The following is a 21,965-nucleotide window of genomic DNA, read 5'->3' on the forward strand; positions in this document are numbered from 1 at the left end:
TTGTTTCTCTTTGAAGTTTTTTTTTTTTCTTTTTGTTTAATAGAGATATTTCCTTTGGTTTATGTGTACTTGAGTGATTGATCAACCTTCATACATAAGTGATCATTTGAATGACACACATCTCTCTATTCTATGAATTATGATGAGGAGAATTGGCAAGGGAGTACTTGTCTACGAGAAAACAAAAACTGTGAACTATTTCTTCTTATAAATGGGGTTGGAGGTGTGTTTTTAACATGCTCCACCAAGCCGAGTTGGGCCATATGCTTGTGTGCATATACATGTATGTAACACACTTTATCCTTTTATTGTTATTTTTAATTTAATTTTATTCACATTTTCAGTTTGGTTACAGCCCTTGTTTTAAACGTATGGGTTTCTTCTTCCTTGTGTCTATGTAAACATGTTTTGCAACTTTGTTTAAGAGAGATATTTCCTTTGGTTTATGTTTGTTCAAGTGATTAGTCAAATTTCATAAATAGGGCCGGATCATTTGACTGAGACACCTATTCTACATATTCTCTTAGGCCATGTTTGGGAGTGCTTAAAAATAAGTGCTTATTTGAGTTGGGATCACACCATTGAGCACTTATTGGTGTTTGAGAAATAAGCCTGAATTAAGTGTTTATTGTATAAGAACTTATTCAATTTTTTCTTCCAAAATTATCCCTAATTGAATTTTAAAATTCCATTTATAAATTTATCTCTAGTTGAATTTTATAAAAGTACTTTCATAAAAGTTTTTTGTATAAAAGTGCTTTCGTAAAAGGTGCTTTATAAAAGTGCTTTTGTAAAAGTATTTTTATTAAAGTACTTTCATAAAAGTGCATTCAAAAATTTGCTTCCATAAAAGTGTTTTCGTAAAAGTGTTTTTATAAGAGTACTTTTACAAAGTGTTTTCATAAGAGTACTTTCATAAAAGTGTTTTTTATAAAAGTAAGTTAATAAAGGGAAAATTCCCGATCAATACCCCGCACTTTGGCTTGAGTGACAATTTGGTCCTCGAACTTAAAAATGCAACAATCTGGTACCTAAACTTTCAAAATGCAACGATCTAGTACCTGTCGCTAACCAGTCGTTTAAGTGGCATGCGAAAAGACACAAATACCCTTAAAGTGTTATCTAATTTTCTTTATCAACCATCTGCTAAAATCAGAACCAACTGTCAAATACAAGTTTTTGGACTTTGATATGGATTTGTATAGAGGAAATGCACTACTTTGCAATACCCAAACGAAAAAGCTCCTCTTTCTGGATCTTTTCTATGGGTTACAGCTAAAGAACATGCTTCTTCCATAACACAAAAATGAGAAAGTAAGACTTTTCTTTTGTTATGGTTTGGATTGCAACAATAGCCCTGAATCAAGAACAGAGAAAAACACATTAATATACATATGCTTCAACATTGCAGTCGAGCTAGTCCTTGAACACCTCGTTCATTAGTCAATAATAGGTGGCGCCAGCGTTCTTGAGGCCAAAGGGCATTGCCTTGTAACAGTAGAGTCCCTGGTCGGTGATGAAGGCAGTATTCTCCTGGTCGTTTGGGTGCATCTGGATCTAGTTATAGCCTGAAAACGCGTCCATGAAGCTCAGGAGTTCGTGCCTGGACATTACGTCGATGAGCTGGTCAATCCTCGACAGGGGAAAGCTATCTTTGGGGCAGGCTTTGTTCAGGTCAGTGAAGTCAATGCAGATTCTCCACTTTCCGTTGGCCTTCTTCACCATCACTACATTGGTCAGCCAGTCTAGGTACTTTACTTCCCAGATGAAGCCAGCGTCGAGCAACTTCTGGACCTCCTCGTTGATCACTTGCCACCGTTCTGCAACAAAGCTTCTCTTCTTTTGCCTGATGGGTTGGTAGTGTGGGTCGGCGTTCAAGCGGTGGGTGATGACCTTGGGGTCGATCCCCAGCATGTCCGCTGCCGACCAAGCAAACACGTCGGCATGGTCCTTCAATAGTTGTATGAGATCTTCCCGAATATGATCTTCTAGGAGGGATCTGACTTGGACCATCTTTTCGAGGTCTTCTTCGGAGAGAGGCACTTGTATCAAGTCTTCGATGGGCTGACCGCGCTGCGTCTTCAGCTCATCCCGCAGGTCTATGCTCTTTGTTGTCAGGGTTTCTACAGCTTGGCGTTTTCCTCAGTAGGACATCAGGTAACATTGTCGTGCTGCCCTCTGGTCCCCACATGCTACTCCCACTCCATATGGGGTTGGGAATTTCATGGTGAGGTGGAATGTGGAGACAGAGGCCCGTAGAGCATTCAAGGTCGGCCGACCGAGGATTTGGTTGTATGATGAGAGGCATCGGACGACGATGAAGTCTATCATTGTTGTGGTTGTTATGTCACCATCTCCGATCAATAAGGGTAGTGTAATCTTCCCTTTAGGCATGAGGGATTCTTCAGAGAAACCCATCAGGGGATGTTAACTAGAGTGAGGTGGTCTTTGCCGATGCCGAGCTGTTCGAAAGCTTCTTCAAAGAGGATGTCGGCTGAGCTTCCTGTGTCTACTAGGATGTGTCAAACTTTGAAGTTTGTGATATTAGCTATGATCATTAGGGCGTCGTCATGCGGGGTCTAGACCCCCTTGAGGTTGTCGTCGATAAAAGTGATCGAGTCCTCTTGTCTTCTTTTCTGCTCTCCTATCGTCGATCTTGAGCAACCGCGCATATGCTTTTCGGCCTGAGTTGCTCTCCCCTCTGGAGGCCATCCCTCTTGAGATCACAGAGATGACTCCGGCTGGGCGAGCTCGGCCTGGGGGTCTGGGGTGCAGTTCCTCCTTCAGCTTGTCCTCCTTGATGTCAATGAATCCCCCGAGGTATCCACTACTGATCAAGTCCTCGAGGTGGTGCTTTAGATCATGATAGTTGTTTGTCTCGTGGTCGTGGTCCAAATGGAACTCGCAGTACTTGTCCCAGTTCCTCTTGTTGTTCTGGGACTTCATCTTCTTGGGCCATTTGATGTAGTTGCAATCACGAATCTGCACCAGAATTTCAAACTGCGGTGCATTTAGCAACGTGAAATTTCTATAGGTCAAAGGCAAAGTCCTCTGTTTTTGGTATGGTCAGTGGTCTTGTCTCTTGTTGTCGCAGTCCGCCCTCTTTGTTTTACATTCGCTAGGAACTCTTCTCTTTCTGTCGTGTTGTTCTTCCTCATCTTTCAATTGTGCTTGTGCTTCTTCCGTGTTGATGTACTTCTAGGCGTGGGTCATCAGTGTGGCTATAGTTTGAGGAGGATTCTTTGAGATCGAGAAGTTAAACAGAGAGAGGCGCAGGTCGTGTTGGGTAGCTGTGATGGCCACTGACTGGTTCAATGATCGGACTTGTAGGGCATCGGAATTGAATCTGGCCAGGTACTCTCTAGAGTGATTCTCCAGCGTTTTCTGGTTGGCTATGAATTGTGCCAGGAACTGGCTCTCCAGCTACTCCCAAGAAGAGATAGAGTGCAGGGGAAGGGAATACTACCACGTCAGAGCTACTCCTTTGAGAGCCACCACGAACGCTTTGCACATCAGGCCTTCAGACAAGCCATGCAGCATCATCTGAGCTTTGAAGGCTTCGATGTGGTCACTGGGGTTTGTGGATCCATCATACCTTTTGAATTGTGGGGCTCTTCAACCGGCTAGGGGGAGCTCGTCCACGATGCCTTGTGTGAAGGCCGACTCCTTGATGGGCTGGTTACTGGGCTTTGCTGGTCGGACCATGGGAGGGGCTGCGCTTCTTTTAGCTTGGCTGCGTTCCAACTTGGTCAAACGCTGCCTGAGTTCTCTGATCTCCGCGTCCTTATTGTCCGGTGCCGGATGCACAGTCCATTCTTTCTTGGGTGCCGCTGGGCGATCCTTGACCGAACTAGATTCGGCGATGGAGACCGGCGGCTGCTGAGTTCTTTTTTCGAGCCTTTCTTTTACCGGAACCCGAGAAGATTGGTGTGCTCGGCTGTGATCATCACGTTCATGGGGCCAGGATGAGGAGCCTGATCTTCTTGATGTCTGTTGCCTTTCTTGATCAGACCGTGCCTTATCCTTGTTCAACCGACGCTTTTTTGGGTCCTCAGGGCAAGGATTGGTCGTAGTAAGCATCGGGGGTAGGAGGAGGGATGACCTGAGGAGGTTGTGTCAAGGATCACAGCGTCTGCATCATCGTCAGGATTTGGTCGACCTTTTGTTGCATCGCCTGAAATTGGGCAGGGCTGATCGTGGTTTACAGTTGAGGTTGTTGCTAAGTTTCACAACGTGGAGGACTGAGGTGAGAGCGGGATCCCCGAGGTGGGGATCAACTTGCAAAGCGATCGGATACGTTTCTTGGCATATTTCTTGATTGCGCAGAAAGAGGGTTTGGAAAGGCTTTTTGTGTGTTTCCCACAGATGACTCCAATCTAATGCTGCTCGATCCAGGGTGTTTATTGAACCGAGGTTGCAGTCAGATAATCCTGCCAACTGGGCGGAGCCGAGGTGGAAGGACGAAGCTGCGCAACAATATTTGAAACCAAGAACAGAGTCAGAGGCCCGAGGAGTTATTCCCCATGTAGGTACTCCGATGTTCAAGTTAATCGAGAACGGTGGGTGTCGGGCCAAGCAGTTGAGAGAACAGTGTTGGTCCAAGTAGAATAACAGTATGGATGCTAGAGGTCAGAAGTCCCTTATCTCGAGCGGGGATTACCTACTTATAGTTGAAGATTCGTGTTCAATTCAGATGAGGGTTCCGGGGTTGTCGAGATGAGGTTGTCTGCCGAGGTCTTCGGGATAAGACCTAATCCCTGATAGAGCTGTCCTCCTTATCCGTATGACGCTGTCCTGTTTTGGTCACGCTTATTTGATGATGTGGTGCCGACGTGGCCAAAGTGATAAAGCGGTCATGGAGGAGACACATGGCACCTTAGGCCAGCTCAACTATAAGCCAAACAGGCGGAAGACATTAACGATTACAAATTTAGAACAAAATCTTTTAAAATTCTCAAATCTTCAATCAAAAGCGTAAGTCATATGCAAATAGACTTTTCTTTTATCTTCAACCTTTAGTTAAGGCTACAAGTCTCACGTTGTTTGAAGCTAATTTTCTAGTTTCAGTCAAGGACAAGTTACCAAAAGAAGAAGAGAAATCATTTTCTCTTATGCAAATCATTGATCAATAGAACCCCTATTTCAAAATATTATTTTCACACAAATGCTTTTTTCTTATGCAAATCCTTCATCAATTGAACTCCCAGCTTCAAAATACTTCCTAAATCTTAAGTTGTCTCTTCTTATTTTTCCTCCATCGATTGAATAATCCAAACTATATTATTTATTTAACATTTTAGGTTTTTAATTTTAAAATATAAAAAAGTAAGAAATTAACGGAGGGTTAACAGGACCCTCATACCTATCGCAGGAGATCTGGAGTTCTAGACTCATATTTTAGGGCTTTCTGCTACATGAAGGAATTGGGAAATGTTCCGCGCGCCTCACGCCGATCTCACAGTCACATCCTAGCCTGTATTAGAAATATCTCTCCATGAATCATTGATATAACTATGGGAGATATTCCTAATTTGCGGCCAAGACACACGTCAATGTGAGGCGCGCAATGTGAGAAGGCAGATCTGGACTCACATGAAAGCCCTTCTAAACGGGCACGATGCAGTCGAGCTTTTTCTAACATCTGTCACGTATTGCTCGGCTTTGGACGCACGCTCACACTCACACTTTTATCCGTTGGACCGACAAAAGTGGACTTGTTTCTGAGAGAGAGAGGGGGGATTTTACACAAACAATCAATGCCCCTCCTATTCTTTTCTATTTTTTGATCAATACTCCTCTCTTCTATTCCGCCATATTGTGTTCGTCTCCCGAAATCATCACTTTTTCTTTATCCGGCCAGTTTTTACAGGCATTTCACGATTTCTCCGGCCGGCCTCCTGAGATCCACTATTGCATGCGAGGCTGGAGGGCATTTCTCTACTGGTGTTTCAATGGATTCGTCTCCAAGAAGCGGGAACTTGTCCGTGGAGTCGGTGACGGATGATCTTAGAAAGAGCTTGGGGAACGATAAGGTTCGCCTGAAGCTTGAAGATCTGAATTGGGACCACTCGTTTGTGAGAGAGTTGCCCGAAGATCTAATTACTGACACCATTCCACGAGAGGTGAGCTTCTCTAGGGTCTGTTTTTTGTGCGTCGGCATCTTAATGAACTATAGGGTTTTAAATAAGGTTTTTGGTTTGTTTGGTTCTGGAATGAAGAATTCCGTGGTAGATCAGATATAAATCATTTAAATGCGAGATGGTTTTAAATAAGGTTGTTGGTAAACTGGTTATTTAATTATTTCCTAATGAACCATATATGTTTTGTCATTATAACAACAGTTTTTTTTTTTTTTTTTTTTTTTCTGAATGAGTGCCAGCATTTCGGTCTTTCAAATTCTTTTAGTCCCATTTGTCGGTTAAAGGTTGAAACATGGATTTTGAACAGAGTAATACTTCAGCCACCACCTTTATACTATTTGATGATATTGAGATGTTGAAGGTGAAAGCTAATCTAATTCTAAGCTTGTAAAATCTGTGCACTCATCTGTGTTTGATACCCGTCTATTAGATGAGTGATGATATTATGAGAACACTCTCATTCAGTAAGTCGTGAGAACCCTGCCGATTTAATCATTTGTTGGCTCCAAAATTCAGAGAATCTAATGATAGTAAACTTTGCATGTCTTCCAGCTAATTAATGATAAACACGGTAGGATTCTCACATGCCACAGTATTAAAGCGTTGTCAATTGATGATCAGTCCTATTGGATATAGTTATAGACCATAAAAGTTATAATGTATCTTAGTGGAAACAGAGCTGCTGAACCTATTCTTAAAAGAAATTGGACGCCTCGAATTGTTAAAAATCAAGTGCCATACATCTTAACATATAACACTTATCCACCATGGCTTGGCAAAATAGTGCCATTTATGTCTTAATTTGTTCAGATCCCACTTTGAATGGCTATGGGGGTTCATTTTCAGCTTCATTTTTAGATGGGTTGTTGCTGAAGTGGTCACCGTTGTTTGCAAGTATATTGTTGCCGGTGACTAATACATATATTTGGTTATCCTGTTTCTCCCTCTTGCAATTTGTGCCTATTTATCGCTTCTTGTTCTTGTAGAGTGAAATATAGAAATTTATTGCAGATAAACATTAGCATTACCAAAATTGCAATAGGTACTTAGGCTACTTTTCCAAAATTTACTATTAACATACTTTTTCTTAATGCTTTATTTTTTTTTTCAACCTAAAGGGGATGAAAAGTTTCTTTTTTTTTTCTAAAATATTTTCTTCTTCTATGATGAAAACAAGGTTTTCTGCTCCCTTTGTTGACATTATTTATCTAGAGAACACTGAAAAGGAAGAAAGAAGAGGACACGTGAATAAGAATGAAGAAATCAAGGAAGACCAACAAAATTCCTAAAAAAAAGATAAACTCCTCTTTTCCACCTTTTCAACTTTTAAAATTTTCCCTCATAAAAATGTTTTCTCTTTCCCATATTGTTTACATTTCCGTTCTTTCCATAAATAAAAGAAGGAAAATCAAGAATGGAGAGGAAATAAAGAAACTACTAGTCAAAACTAAAGTTCACAAGATTGAATTATAAGAGAAAGAAGATAGAAGAAAGGGGCATATATATCTGCAATGACAAGTATGAAATGCCAGTTAAGGTCTGAGTGGGAAAAATGCAGGAGGTTAGGTCTGAATCCTGTCTATCCCTCACAAAACCCCAGATAGGTAGGACCAACATTAGGTAATGGCCCTTTAGAAAATAAGTTGTTTAAGAAGGATGGAACCTGATCAATTTACTTTTTATATTATAACTTCCCCCCCTCCCCCCCCACCCCCACCCCCCCCCCAAAAAAAAAAAAAAAAAAAAACTTTGATGGTCAAAGTGTGCATAAGGGATGGGTCTCATGGGTCTCAAGTGCTTTTTCATGCAAAATGTGTAATCCTTTAAGTTTTTTTTTGGTCTCCGGATGCATTGCAAATGGGCACACAATATTGAAGATGAGTTCTAAATGAGAGAAGAAACATGGCCAATTGCAAGAATGGACCCATTTCCTGCTACTGGTTTAGCTTAAAGGGCTAGCGTTCACACTTTCCCTTTTATGCAATTTCTTATTTGATGTGTTTTTTTTTCCTGGCAATAGCTTATTTGACTACAATAGACCTCTTTTTTCTTTTCTTCTGATGACCTTTCTGTATGTTGGTGCACAGTCAGCTCAGAGAACTAGTGTCATTTGGAACTCTGAAAGCCAATTAGATCTTATTGGGATGTCTAACGATATGTGTCTGAATTCTAATTAGACTATCATGTCAAAGTTGTTGAACTGAGTGACTATTTGCAGTTTCTCCTTTTTTTGGACATGAATATGAAGGGGAATTCTTGTTTATGAAAATTTTACAATGTTATAAGAGTAAAGACAACACATGTTGTTATGTGCCTTAGGAGAACTCACCCCTAAAAGCTAGCTGTTAGAGGGAGGAAACCCAAACACATATATACCCCACAACAGCATCCCATACTACCGATGTGGGATACCTCACATTAGCATCCCATACTACCAACATGGGACAAATGGATCATAACACGTTCTCAACTAATAAGTGATAAGTGGTGACATGATTACTTGCATTCTGTTTGTTTGCAGTTCAATTTTCATTTGCACTGGTGTAAATGCATGGGAATGCAAACTTTTGTTTTACTTATGTTCATATTTTTCTTTGTTTGGTGGAGTAAAATTAAAACTAAATAATGCAGTCCCTACTTTATATGGGGGAGAATGAAGGTGGGAGGAAAGGATGCAAATTTTTATCACTTTTTGGGTTGCAAAATTTGCATGGCTAAAAGGTTCCAAAACATGCGAAAGTGCAAATTTCACCCCAGGTAGGGATGCAAATTCATCATCTTCTTCATCCCAATTATATGGGGTCGGCTACATGAATCCTGTTTTGCCAATCCGTTCTATTCAACTCCATATCCACTGTTAAATTATTAGCTAGGGGTGCAAATTGACATGTCAAACTAACATTTGCAAATTTGAACCAAGTGCAATATTTGTACCTGGTTTAGATTTTCTTTTAACAAGCAAAGGGGGCCTCGTTGTCCAGAGAAAAATTTCAGATTTAAGTGGACCCGTCAGAGGTGTAACCTTATATGATTAGTTTAGACATAATGGCTATATTTCAAACTTGCAGATTCCATGTCCTCATTTTGCTACAAATTGCCTTTTTATCTGTGTGCATCTAGTCATCCTGGATGTGAATTGGGAATGAATGATATGGTGCAGGTTAGTTTGTTACTTATGATTATGACATTCACATCTTGATGATGCATTTACTGTTTATTTTGGTTTGCAGGTATTACATGCTTGCTATACAAAGGTATCCCCTTCTGCTGAAGTGGAGAACCCCAAACTTGTTACATGGTCAGAGTCAGTTGCTGAGTTAATTGATTTGGATCCCAAAGAGTGAGTATCTCTTATCTCTCTTTTTTCTTTTATGTGTAATTCAAGTGTTTTTTTTGCCTTTTCCAAATTCAATTTAAAAGGAATTCAGATCTCCCTGTTACAACTGAAAGTAACCGGAGTCTCCCAAGTATTTTGGATTACCCAGAACCTTATATTTTACTGGAATGGATTTGGTTTCAGTTATTCAATTATTGCAGTTGGGTTTTGCATCAAATGTTTTGTTGTCTCTTATTAAAAAGTATTGCAAAACATTGCGACAGACAAGTATCCCATTTTATTCTATTTTTGTTCACTGTAGAAAGAGCATGCTTGCACTTCCTATCTTTAACAATTATGTGGATCCTGATAGCTAATGGCAATTCAGTAATCCTCCTAGGTTAATCTTGAATTTGTTTAGATTTTCCATGGACAGGTTTAGTTCTTTCTCATGCATGGGACATAATTTAATATGGGGCTAACAACACCTTATGTTGGAATCTCAGATTTGAAAGGTCAGACTTCCCACTCGTATTCTCAGGGGCATCCCCCTTGGTGGGAGTGTAAGTGTCATAAGCATTAACCTGTTGTTTATTATCTTTTTTTTTTAGTACCTTAAATTGCCTTTTTCTTTGATAAGGGGTAATTATTCATGACTCATTCTGTTCATTAATAATTCATTTATAGGATGCCATATGCTCAATGCTATGGTGGACACCAATTTGGCATGTGGGCTGGTCAGTTGGGTGATGGTCGTGCTTTAACTCTTGGGGAGATTCTGAATTCTCGATCTGAAAGGTGGGAACTACAGCTTAAAGGTGCTGGTAAGACTCCTTACAGCCGTTCTGAAGATGGTCTTGCAGTTCTGCGCAGCAGCATCAGGGAATTCCTTTGTAGTGAAGCAATGAACAGTTTAGGAATTCCGACGACCCGTGCACTTTGTCTTGTTACAACAGGCAAATATGTCACCCGGGATATGTTTTATGAGTATGTAGGGCAGAATCTAAATTATGAAAAACCACTAGGTGAATCATGATATACGTTAGTTCTAATTCTATTTGTACCACAATTGTTTTACATCCACCCTTATATTTTATTTAAAAATTCTAAAATTGAAACAGATTTAAATGAGTTTTTGATTGAAGGAGATTGCAAATGCTATAAGACGGGTAAGGACTTCAGTACAGGCCCTTGGAAGCTTAGAGATCAGAATGCTTTTAAGTTGACATAACATTTTGAGATTGATAGCAAGGGGGTGGTTGAATGTTATTGCTGACGACTTGACAAAATAATGGATTTAGGGGAAAGAATATATGGCTTGTTCTTGCTTGCATAGTGTTATTAGAAAGCCCTTACTTCCACAGTGAAAAGCCAATATATATAGCTTTGAAGATGAGCATACTAGTTTTTGATTGATGTCCATCTTGTACATCATTTTCTTTTACCTCCTCTATATTGTTAATTTTGGTCTATTTTGATTATTTACCATTCAGAGAAAAACAAATCTCACAAATAATTGAGATACCAAAGAAGATCCCATTGCATGCTTGCTGCTTCTGTAGCCCTAGTGTTATGGAATTCAGTAATATTTCCTATTGTAATTTTTCTATTGTTTTTCTATTATTTTCCTTTTCACTGTTACCTAAAATTATTCAATTTATTTATTGTCAACCTTTGGATTTTCTTGTGCAGTGGCAATCCAAAGGAGGAACCTGGTGCAATTGTTTGCAGAGTTGCTCAATCTTTTCTTCGCTTTGGTTCATTCCAAATACATGCCTCTAGAGGCAAAGAAGACTTGGATATTGTTAAAGCCTTGGCAGACTATACTATCCGCCACCACTTTCCTCATATTGAGAAGATAAGCAAGACTGAGAGCTTATCCTTCAACACAGGAGAGGAGGGATCTTTGATTGTGGATTTGACATCCAATAAATATGCAGGTGTTTTTTTTTTTTTTTTTTTTTTTTACATCTTGATTATATGGCTAGCTTGGAGTTATTTCAGTAAATTCTGAATCCAGATATATAGATCATAGTGGAAGTCTTTATGCAAGTAGCAGATCGATATGTGCAAGAACTCTGTTGCATACCTTTAATTTTCAGATTGACTGTCTAGGGGAACATTATCTGTTGATAAGATAGAAGTATGCTCATCTAACCAGTTCTATATTGTGCTCTAGAGCTGTTCTACACCAGGATGATTGAGTAGTTTTTTCCTTGTATAATTTGTTCATGTGTGAATAAAGGTTATGTGACATTTATAGGATGTATGTCTATTACTGTTCCAGACTGTTGTCCAGTTCCCACTCCTGTCCTTTTATTCCGACAATCATCCATTTCCCCCCTTGCATGCACAAATTACACAAAATGTATGTATGTTCTGGGCAGTGTAGTTTGTTAACAATCTTCAGTAACTTATCTTTTATGTTTTCAATTGAACTAGCTTGGGCAGTTGAGGTTGCTGAGCGTACTGCTTCCTTGGTTGCAAGATGGCAGGGGGTTGGATTCATTCATGGTGTGCTTGACACTGATAACACGAGTGTTTTGGGTCTCACCATTGATTATGGTCCCTATGGATTTTTGGATGCTTTTGATCCAAGTTACACTCCAAATACCACCGACTTGCCAGGGAGAAGGTATTGCTTTGGTAATCAACCAGATATTTGCTTATGGAATATTAAACAGTTCACTGCAACTCTTTCAGCTGCTCAGATGATCAATGATAAAGAGGCAAACTATGCCATGGAAAGGTATATTTGGAAATTTTGATTCTTTCATGTAGGAATTTGTCAGAAATAAAGTTGTCAATTTATGACAAAGCTTAATATCCTTCACTTTTAACAGATATGGAACTAAGTTTATGGATGATTATCAATCTATAATGACACGGAAACTTGGTCTTCCAAAATACAATAAACAGTTGATCAGTAAACTTCTCAACAACATGGCAGTTGATAAAGTTGACTATACAAATTTCTTCCGGCTGCTTTCCAATATCAAAGCGGACCCTAGCATCTCAAAAGATAAGCTCCTTGTTCCTCTTAAGGCTGCTTTACTAGATATAGGCACGGAGCGCAAAGAGGCATGGATCAGTTGGGTGCAGGTCTATATAGAAGAGGTATAATATAATAGCAATTTTACTTTCTTTCATTTCCTTTGTAACTTTATATGCATATTTATAATAGGTGTGATAATAAATGTTTAATTTTTTACTCTTTCGCCCCCTTCCTTTGTTTCTTAAATGGTACTTCTACCTACCTCAGAGATCAAGGATTTATTTATTTTTTGTTTTTTGTGCACTTGCATGTCATCATGCTTTGAGCTAGATATTTTAGTATGGGAGGTTCGCTTTTTTGGAATTATTTTCCTTTTCTCACTTCCAAGTTCTAATGCCAGAGAATATGATTAATTGTGCTACAAAAAAGCTGCAAGTGATCTCATACCAATTCTATTTATTTGATGGAGCTATAGCCTATACTTACCATCCACGGCATGGATGCAGTTTACTGAAAAATTAAGTGTGCATCCTTTGAAACCTTTAGGAAATTGCCTAGTAGTTCAATGTTTCTATTGTCTCAATTCCATTTCCTAAAGGATTAAATGAGTTAGGGTGTCATCTGTTCCACACTATGGAATACGTATTTTGTTATTCATAACTTCAATCCTCTCACATGTATCTCTTTTACTGCTCCTGAAGCTTGTTGCTAGTGGTATTCCTGATGATCAAAGGCAGGCTCAGATGAACTCTATCAACCCCAAATTCATTTTACGGAACTATTTGTGCCAGAGTGCCATAGATGCGGCTGAACAAGGTGATTATGAAGAGGTTCGGAGGCTGCTTAAAGTCATGGAACGACCATATGATGAACAGCCAGGGATGGAGAAATATGCACGCTTGCCCCCTGCATGGGCCTATCGGCCAGGTGTTGGCATGCTTTCTTCTTCTTCCTGAGGAACATGGGCTTCAGGAGAAATTCCAGAAGATGTGTATAATAGTTGCATCCAGTTATAGGCAATAATAATAATAGAATACAAAAAGTTTTTTTTCCTCAATAAAATACATTAAATTGTACTCCTATTTTTGGAGTTCTGCATGTAGTTGTCAGTTATACGTTACAGATAAACATGGGGTTTTTTGTGCCTTGTGACGAGAAAGGTGCTAGGTTGTTATTTATTTCTTCTTTAGTTCTGGAAATCATACTGAAAACGGAACTTAACATTAATTTTTCTATCACCGGGCAATGAGATTGCCTTGTGTTTTAGTACTCTAAAGTTGAATTATCTGAAGTTGCAGAGGCATGTAATGGAACGCTGACTGATTAAGTAGGTCTGTGGATGGTTCTTTCGAAACTCATCTAAGCTGTCAATACATTAATGGCTTCATCTTGTGAAATAAAGGAAGTTGACTAATTGAGGCGGGAGTCTGCCAAATTTTCATGGCGTGAGACAAATCATAACTCATAAGTGGTGTGGATCAGTTGATTCCAGAGATTCCGGAGGTTTTCATACCTTTGGCATCATCAGGGTTGTCAACGGGTCGGAATCAGGTAGAACCTGAGTCGGAACCGGGTAGAACTGGTCCCGGAATTGTTAAAGATAACCCACGGACCCGGAACCGACCTAAACCCTATAGGGTCTGTGACTTTGGACCTAAAACAGTAAAACCCAACAGATCGGTTCTTGGGACAATCGGGTTCAATCCGATGGACCCGATTATGAATTCCTTCCTTGCTTTCGTATTTGCATCAGTACCAGATTCTTAAAATTTGCAACTCGAGACGTAGACTCAGACCTTGTGTGACGCATGTACTAAAAGTAGGATCAGTTCAGACTTCAGACCAGTCGGGAACTAGGAGGCAAATGCTTCTTGCTCACACCTAGTCATAGTCATAGAAGTGAATTTTTTTTTCTTGTTTCTTTTCCAATTTCTGTTCTCTTTTTTCATGGTGTTCACGGTCTTAGGCTTTTTTTCCCATATGTTTGAATATCACAAAAATTTATAAGAAATGCAATTTTCATAATAACTCATTAACTCCATAAACAAGATGAACACCCACCCATTAAAAATCCAACGTGCAACATTTCAATTTTTTTGACACTCAAAAAATAATCAACATTATAAAAAAATCAAAATGTTTAAATGGAGGAAGACCAAAGATTTTACAATAAAAAATCAACACTTCAGACTTTCAGTTTGTCATTGATCGTTGGGTAACAAAGGGAGTGGGAGTTACTCCTTACTGACTTACTGTTGACGGACGGCCGAGCAGATGGTCTCCAGACGGATGAACTAGACGGTGAGACGATGTGCTTCCAGCTGGTAGGGTAGCCTCCACTCTCCCCTCTAGACGATGAGACCATTGAGACGGACCAGCCAGCAGCTTCCGATTGATGTGCTTCAAGTTTCGATTTTCGAGTGAGAGAACTGAGAAGAGATATGATTCAGCCTTAGACAAAGAGTAACTAAGGTGGTGTTTGAAAGCATTTTTCAAACGTTTGAGGTTTGAAAGCGTTCCTTTTCAGACCTCAGACCTGTTTGGTGTCTTTTGTTTTTAGATCTAAAAATGATAGTGTGTGGATGGCTCTTAACGTGCTTAGACACATTTTAGAGCTGGTGCATGGTCGAAATTACTCTTCAACTCTTTTCGTAATGATGCGCTTTGCCTCTGCTTAATCCCAACCAAAAAAATCTAGGTCATTCGTGGTTTCACTCTCAAGGACGGGAAAGAAGAATGTCGCTCGTGAACCTAAGCTTCAGGTAGGTTTTCATGGCCGTAGTTTATCACCTTTTTCTTCTTTTCGACCTCTCTCTCTCTCTCTCTTGTCTTCCTGCCACCGCCACTACAACTTGTAGCGGCGATGGTTGAGTAATAATTATAAATTATTAATTATCTTAATATTTTTTATTAATTTAACTTGTGTTATTTATTATTTATTATAATTTTATTAACTAGTAATTTTAATTATTTCATTAATTTTTAAAAATTATTTTAATTTTTATTAGTGTAAAATATTAATTATTTTAATATTTTTATAATCATTAATTATTTTTTAAATTTTATTCGTTTTATTTATTAATTAGTAACTTTTAATTAATAATTTATTATTTTTTATTTGTATTGTTTCAATATTATTTTAAAGTTGAAAATTATTTTTTATGAGATATAATGTGAATTGAACTCAACATTTCCAAATAGTATGTTTTATGGGTAAAATAGTAAAACCAGTGAATTTCAGATAGTAAAGGGTTGATCCAATACAAACGAACTTATGGATTCAAAGCCTCTAAAAAGTAGAAAAGCACCTATGCTTCTTTTCAGATTTCAGACACAAATAATGCCTTTTTAACTTTTCAGATTTCAGATTTATCAAACGCCATGTAAGAGAAACTGTGAAAGAAAAATTCTTCAAAGAGACAAAAACGAAAAGGGTTAACTGGTTAGGGGGGTCAGCATTTCGGTAGGGTTTTAAAAGAAACCCCACCCCACCGAAATGACACCTTTAGCCTCACCTTATTTAAATATGACATAGCATAAATCATATATCTATTTAATCCAAATCAATTCGTGACAAGGTGGACCTGGATCTGAGCCGATAATAATCAGGATCTTTTAAGACCTAGAACCGACCCATCGGGACAAATTCTGAAACCAAAAGCGATCCAATTGGTCCAGGTCCATCGGGTCTGACCCGACCCATTGACAGCCCTAGCCATCATAGCTTTTTGCCCCAAAATAAAAGTCAAAGTAGTCATGATAATCGTTCATGGTATTTTTGTCTTATCAAAGTTGGTCTATTGTTCTCTAGTCTAGGATGGGAAAGTAAATTATTCACCTCTGATGTGGGAAAGATTTTCCCAGGTAAATAGCCAAATTATATACTTTGTTCCATGGGTCTAAGTGTAAACGAACGGGGAATATAAACGAACGGGGCCCAAGTGTAATATTATCTAAAGAAGAAAGAAGAAAAAGGTGGCACCATTCCCTTCTTCCCTAGCTCCTACAAGAAACTGAAAATTAAAAGAACAAAAAAAAAAGAAGCAAAAGTAAATGAAAAGAATGAATAGCATGAAACACAGACCAACAAATGTAAAGAAGGATTAAATTACTTGAAAAAACTAGTGATAAAAAAAGATTCATTTCTTAATTGGCAAACCTAGGGATTTGTTTGAGCGAGGTATTCAATTTGGAGTTTGAATACCCTATAGCTCTACTTTGTAATACTGGCTAATCACAATATGCCATATCAGTTCCATTCACATGTCAAGATGATCTGATGCATCATGAATGCCGAATATCCTCTGATTCCCATAGAGAATTTAAACTAGTTTCCACCTTTATATTTGGCTAAGTCTAATTGATTATAATCGAGTAGGTGACATTCTATCATGTCAATCATTATCATCATCATCACTTAAGCCTTATCGGTTACATGAATCTTGTTTCACCATTCCAGCACTTAAATTAGTTAGCCCTTCTTTAGTCCCTTCAACTTGTCATTGATCGATTCGATTCTGTTGACGGATGCTGTAAGTGGTCTCTTATGGCCGTAATCAAAATAATATCCAAGTTTACTTCTCATTCACAGGCCTATACTCTATAGGGTATGGAAAATCTGTATGCATAGAATCTATGAGCATCTTCTATAAAATATGAACATGTTCTGGTTTGATGCAACAACATTCTTTGAAGAAGTACGATTGTTTACAAAACAAGGTTGATTAATGGAGTTCAAATTTGTTGTTATAATGGCCGCATCACTTTCTTATAAAACCCCAAACGAAACATAAATAAAACACGGCTGCCTTTTTATTAATAATACCCACAACGTACAGATGTGTGCTCTAGCTACTACTCTCAAGTCTCAATTCCAACAACAGTAAATTAATTAATTTTGCACAATGAAACGATCATATATAGAAATATTTTTAATTTTAGTTACAAGTTAAAGACTATTTGTTGATTTATACAAGCATTACTACTTGACATTTTTATTCCTACTACTACTACTACCAGTAGGCAGCAGTAGCTAATTAACACTATTAGGCATGACATGAATTTGAAATTTAAATTAAAAAGGAATAAGGAAACTAGGAAAGGTTCATCTGGTAACAATAATAATAATAATAAACGTATTAAAGACAAAGGGACTAAGGGAGTGGTGCACATCGTCTTACACTCTGGCAAGCTCACCATTCTTGCACCCTCTCTACGATTAACTCCGTAGAATCAGCGTAGACGTGACAACTGTCTGTATCCTCTCAGCATGCAACTTTATTCATAATTACTATGGCCTAATCCTTTTGGAAGGAAGAGAGAGAGAAGAGTGATCTGTTCCTTAATCCTGCCCTACCTCGTCGTATTCCCTAAATTTGAGACTTCTTCAGTCTTGAGAGACTACAAATGTGCAATCCCATACCATTCGTCCTCCCACTCCCACTCCCACTCCCACCCCACCAAACCCAAAAACTACACCAGAGAAATTAACTAGTCTATAAAACCCCATCTCTATTTCCTCTTTCAACCATTATATTCCTCTCTTCACTCGCTCTACCTACCTAGCTAGTGCACTCCCTTTGGTGATTGGTCCTACACCACCAACCCTTAAGTCTCTCTCAAGTCTCACCTGAGATCGATGTGGATCAGAAAGAGATGTCCTCCCCGCTCTCCCCCTTCTCCTCCTCTTCCACCCATTGCTAGGTCATCAATGGGGATTCCCGCAGCCAGAGCACCGCAAGGGTTGCACTCTGGCAGGAGTTTCGCAGTAGTAGAAGAGAACAGGCGCATTGGTTGGTCTTGCATTAATCTACCAAGAAATAATCCTCTCCACCATCTGGGGATCAATGATCCACTCCCTCTTCATCTGTCACAGACGATTACCATGGGGACGAAGCAGCGAGATGAAGTTGAAAAAGATGCCGCTGAGAAGACATTGATGATTCCAAACGCCGACTGTGGAATGTAAGCGCCCGCCCTAGTTCTATATATCTGCGCATGCAAGCATGTATATGTATATCTCTATTTCATCCCACCACGTGCACATACCCACATGCTTATCTCACACATCATCTCATCATCGATCAGTATGATAAAGATTCCTGTTTGCAGTTACGTACAAGAATTTCATTGTGATTTTACTTTAGATTTAAGAGCACAAATTCATCGATCGTTCAGGGTTTTGAGAAATGAACCCATTTTCATTTTTGTCTTTCACGAGAAGAATCAACTACTGGGTCTTTGTTTTTGTTTATCAAGTATATATAAAACTGCACGAAATCACTGATTTGTTTGGTTTTGTTTATCAAGCATAACCGCACCAAGTCCCTGATTTATCTGGTTCTTAGTTCTTACAGGCAACAGAAAACTGCTCTGCTTGCATTGCCTTTCGATTCCACTCCCCAAGGTACGAATCTTAGTTTTACTTTCATAGTGTGGGTCTCGGCCTCTCAGCCTCTCAGCCTTGAGTTGAGGTGCATCTCCGCTCTGAGCAACCAAACGGAGCGGGTGGCAATTCTTAACCCTACCTGAAGCCAACACGACCACTTTCCTTTCCGGGGCTTCTCACCCATCACGGAATTAATGGAAATATATATCCAGATAGATCCAGACTGGGCATTCCAAAACCCAACCGATCTTGAGTCTTGACCTGCTCAAGTCCGAACTATTCATGGCTTTATTCCATCCTATGGCCTATGGGGCCATGACTACGAGATGGGCAGTCAATCAAAATGTTGAGATGGTCAAGAACTCTCACTTTGAGAGTTTCAGTATATATAAAAAAAAAAAACGTTTCTAATCAATGCCTTCATCACTTACAGAGAAAAAGTCATTTGTCTTGTTCTGTTTAGGGTTCTCGGGTTTTGTTGATGCGGAGCGGGAGACAGAGATGGAGATTATTCCACCCAAGAAGAGAAAAGGAACGTATTGCTTGGTAGCAGAAGAAGAAGAGACAGTGAGAGAGCCAGTAACGTTGCCGACAATAGTGAAAGATGAGACAGCAGGCGGGAAGGGCAACAAACCAGATAACCATGGCGTGCCACTATTAGTTGAGAGTGAGACAATGGACGACTCCGTTCGAGAATTCAAAGAAGAGACGACAGTAATAGATGAGGGAAGAGAGACGGTTGCTGAAACAGTCGACAAGGGCACTCAGACTGATTTCAACGGTGATGCCGGTGGTAAAAGCAACGGCATCAAGAAGGAAACCAATGGGGAGGAGAATTATCCGAAAAAGAGGCGAAAGAGAGGAACAGTGTTGCTGGAGGGATCGAGATGCAGTCGTGTAAATGGAAGAGGATGGAGGTGTCGCCAGATGACAATGGTGGGGTATTCACTTTGTCAACATCACCTGGGGAAGGGAAGGATTAAGAGCATAGACAGCATCGGCAGCACTGACGTCTCTGTGACATCTGGCCCCAAGAAGGGTGCCAACAACCAGCTACCTTGCGACTCGTCGTTGGTCATGAAGTATCTTCATCACCTAGAATTCTCAGGTGATCATCAGGGAGAAGAGAAGCCAAGGGGAGGTGGTCGCCGTGGCCGGAGCCGATGCCGATGCCGATGCCGATGCCGATGCTGAGGAGGATGAGATGGATTCATCCACGCTACCATTACTGCCATTTGAGTATAAGCTTCATACATACAATAATAAATGACAACAATAAATATGTAATAATAATTCGCCGAGCTCCCTGCAGTTTTTTTTATGAAATTCGGGTTACTGGTAAAAAGGGGATGCATGCCAATACATTATACATGGGTGCGTGCCTCCGCACATGTTCCCACCCAGCAGCTGGAGGGATTGAATCTTGAGGAGATGCCCTAACAGATGAACCCATGAAATTAAGGGCCGTTTGGTTCACAGGAATAGGAGTATTGAATCTATCGGCCATTCCAATTCCAACTCTTTGGATGGATGAAATCTAAATCCATTCTCATTCTTAGTGGAATGGCATTCTCCCTCTCCCATTTGAGGGAATGTCAATTTCCTCCCCCTCCCTTCAAAATTAAATCTCACTCCACCAGTTGATTTCAATTTCAATTTTGATTCCTATCTGAACCAAACAGACAATGGGAACATGCCATTTTGATTTTGATTCCAATAGATTTCAATTCCAATTCTGATTCATGACTGTGAACCAATCAGATCATGACATATAGCTAGGTGTTGGATTGCTTCGACCTCTATAGCTCCAGGACCCATACTTATCCGGTATTGGACAAAATCCTTCAATGTCCTTGAATGTATAGGTTTTTATTCTCTAATAGATTGTATCCCTTGCGGGAAAATCCATCAGACTTGAAGCGGCGACAAGCATAGGCCTATCCATAGGGGAAAGGAAGATAGAACACTAGACTTAAAAAGCTTAGGCTGTGTTAGGTGAAAAAGTTTTCATTCTCTTAACACCAACAAATTTGACATCGTTTATTGTGTTTAAACTTGCAAAATTGGTGGAAAGAATTTTGGTAAAGGACTTCTCCTGTATCCACTCAACTTTTAGTATAATAAAACAAATTCAAATTAGATTGTGGTAAGAAATTAAATGCTAATGCGGTTCAGGTTAAAGTATCAAAACAATCCAATCAACCAATTTGATTGTACAAAAGCACAACTTACTGGTTTAAAAACTGTCCCCCATACACTCCTGGTTTTGGAAAATGGATTAAACAATCACAAGTGTCTCAATGTGCATAAACCTCCAATCATAGATTTAGTACCGATAACATGAATATATAAGCGAAAGGATGTAACATAAACTTATCTGTATATAGGCTGAGATAAATTATATATTCACTAACATTAACCAGAATCCCTCCCCACCAGGAAACTTCTAAACCTTGCCTTTTGGGTTGGGTCGGTCTGGGCCTTGGAGGCTAGAACCCTAGGGCATCAGAACTTTCAAGTAAGACAGTAATGGATTTAGATTGGATCCAATCAAATTCAAATCTGATCTGAATATTAAGATTTAAATTCGAATCTGATATGAAATCTAAAATATGGGATTGCATATTGGATTCAGACTTAATCTGCCTCCACTTTATTGTCAATTAGTGCGGGGGGGTATTATACTATGCACCAGTGCAAGTAGAAGTAAAGATATATTAATAATGGGTTCGATTATGATATGAAAAAGATATAATACCGAAAAAACAACTGATCAATAAACTGAAATCACATATATGATGACAAATAAGGTGTTATTTATCAAAATTCATGAGTGGTTTTGATTAGTCAAAACTCTACATATTATATTTTTTTTTGCATCATAGATTTACTCATTAATAAGATACTATTAAGATACTATCAAATTTAACTTTTTATGATCTGCACCAAAATCAAGATAAATATTCACTTTATAATAATATAATAATTAATTATTTTTTGATAAAAATAGAAAGAGCTACACAAGAGGGGCATCTTAACCCCACAAATCACCCGAGATTAGCACCACAAAGAGAAAAAGACATATTTGGATGGGAGACAGCTTCCTTGACCGAAAAGCTTTGCTGG

General features: G+C 39.2%; 2 protein-coding genes across 2 annotated transcripts; both read left to right on the forward strand.

The window, feature by feature from the left end:
- Positions 1-5,677: 5,677 nt before the first annotated feature.
- Positions 5,678-13,736, forward strand: LOC104597547 (uncharacterized). The gene is made up of 8 exons (XM_010259151.3): positions 5,678-6,122; positions 9,371-9,480; positions 9,963-10,019; positions 10,144-10,443; positions 11,149-11,396; positions 11,899-12,205; positions 12,300-12,573; positions 13,153-13,736. Exons 1-8 carry the CDS (start codon positions 5,952-5,954, stop codon positions 13,405-13,407), a joined length of 1,722 nt encoding a protein of 573 aa, XP_010257453.1. The 5' UTR covers positions 5,678-5,951; the 3' UTR covers positions 13,408-13,736.
- A 4,232-nt stretch (positions 13,737-17,968) lies between these two features.
- Positions 17,969-20,159, forward strand: LOC104597546 (uncharacterized). The gene is made up of 3 exons (XM_010259150.3): positions 17,969-18,415; positions 18,808-18,857; positions 19,303-20,159. Exons 1-3 carry the CDS (start codon positions 18,090-18,092, stop codon positions 20,031-20,033), a joined length of 1,107 nt encoding a protein of 368 aa, XP_010257452.1. The 5' UTR covers positions 17,969-18,089; the 3' UTR covers positions 20,034-20,159.
- The last annotated feature ends 1,806 nt before the right edge of the window (positions 20,160-21,965 follow it).

The sequence above is a fragment of the Nelumbo nucifera genome, chromosome 7 (assembly GCF_055504915.1).
Source record: "Nelumbo nucifera cultivar China Antique chromosome 7, China Antique-T2T, whole genome shotgun sequence".
Taxonomy (NCBI): Eukaryota; Viridiplantae; Streptophyta; class Magnoliopsida; order Proteales; family Nelumbonaceae; genus Nelumbo; species Nelumbo nucifera.

Bases quoted from the DNA above. Each gene is read 5' to 3' on its own strand.
- LOC104597546 (XM_010259150.3), top strand. From the start codon at position 18,090: ATGTGGATCAGAAAGAGATGTCCTCCCCGCTCTCCCCCTTCTCCTCCT. The intron at 18,416-18,807 runs GTAAGCGCCCGC...TAGTTCTTACAG, and splicing joins CCAAACGCCGACTGTGGAAT to GCAACAGAAAACTGCTCTGC. The intron at 18,858-19,302 runs GTACGAATCTTA...TGTTCTGTTTAG, and splicing joins TTTCGATTCCACTCCCCAAG to GGTTCTCGGGTTTTGTTGAT.
- LOC104597547 (XM_010259151.3), top strand. From the start codon at position 5,952: ATGGATTCGTCTCCAAGAAGCGGGAACTTGTCCGTGGAGTCGGTGACG. The intron at 6,123-9,370 runs GTGAGCTTCTCT...TTTGGTTTGCAG, and splicing joins CTGACACCATTCCACGAGAG to GTATTACATGCTTGCTATAC. The intron at 12,574-13,152 runs GTATAATATAAT...CTGCTCCTGAAG, and splicing joins TGCAGGTCTATATAGAAGAG to CTTGTTGCTAGTGGTATTCC.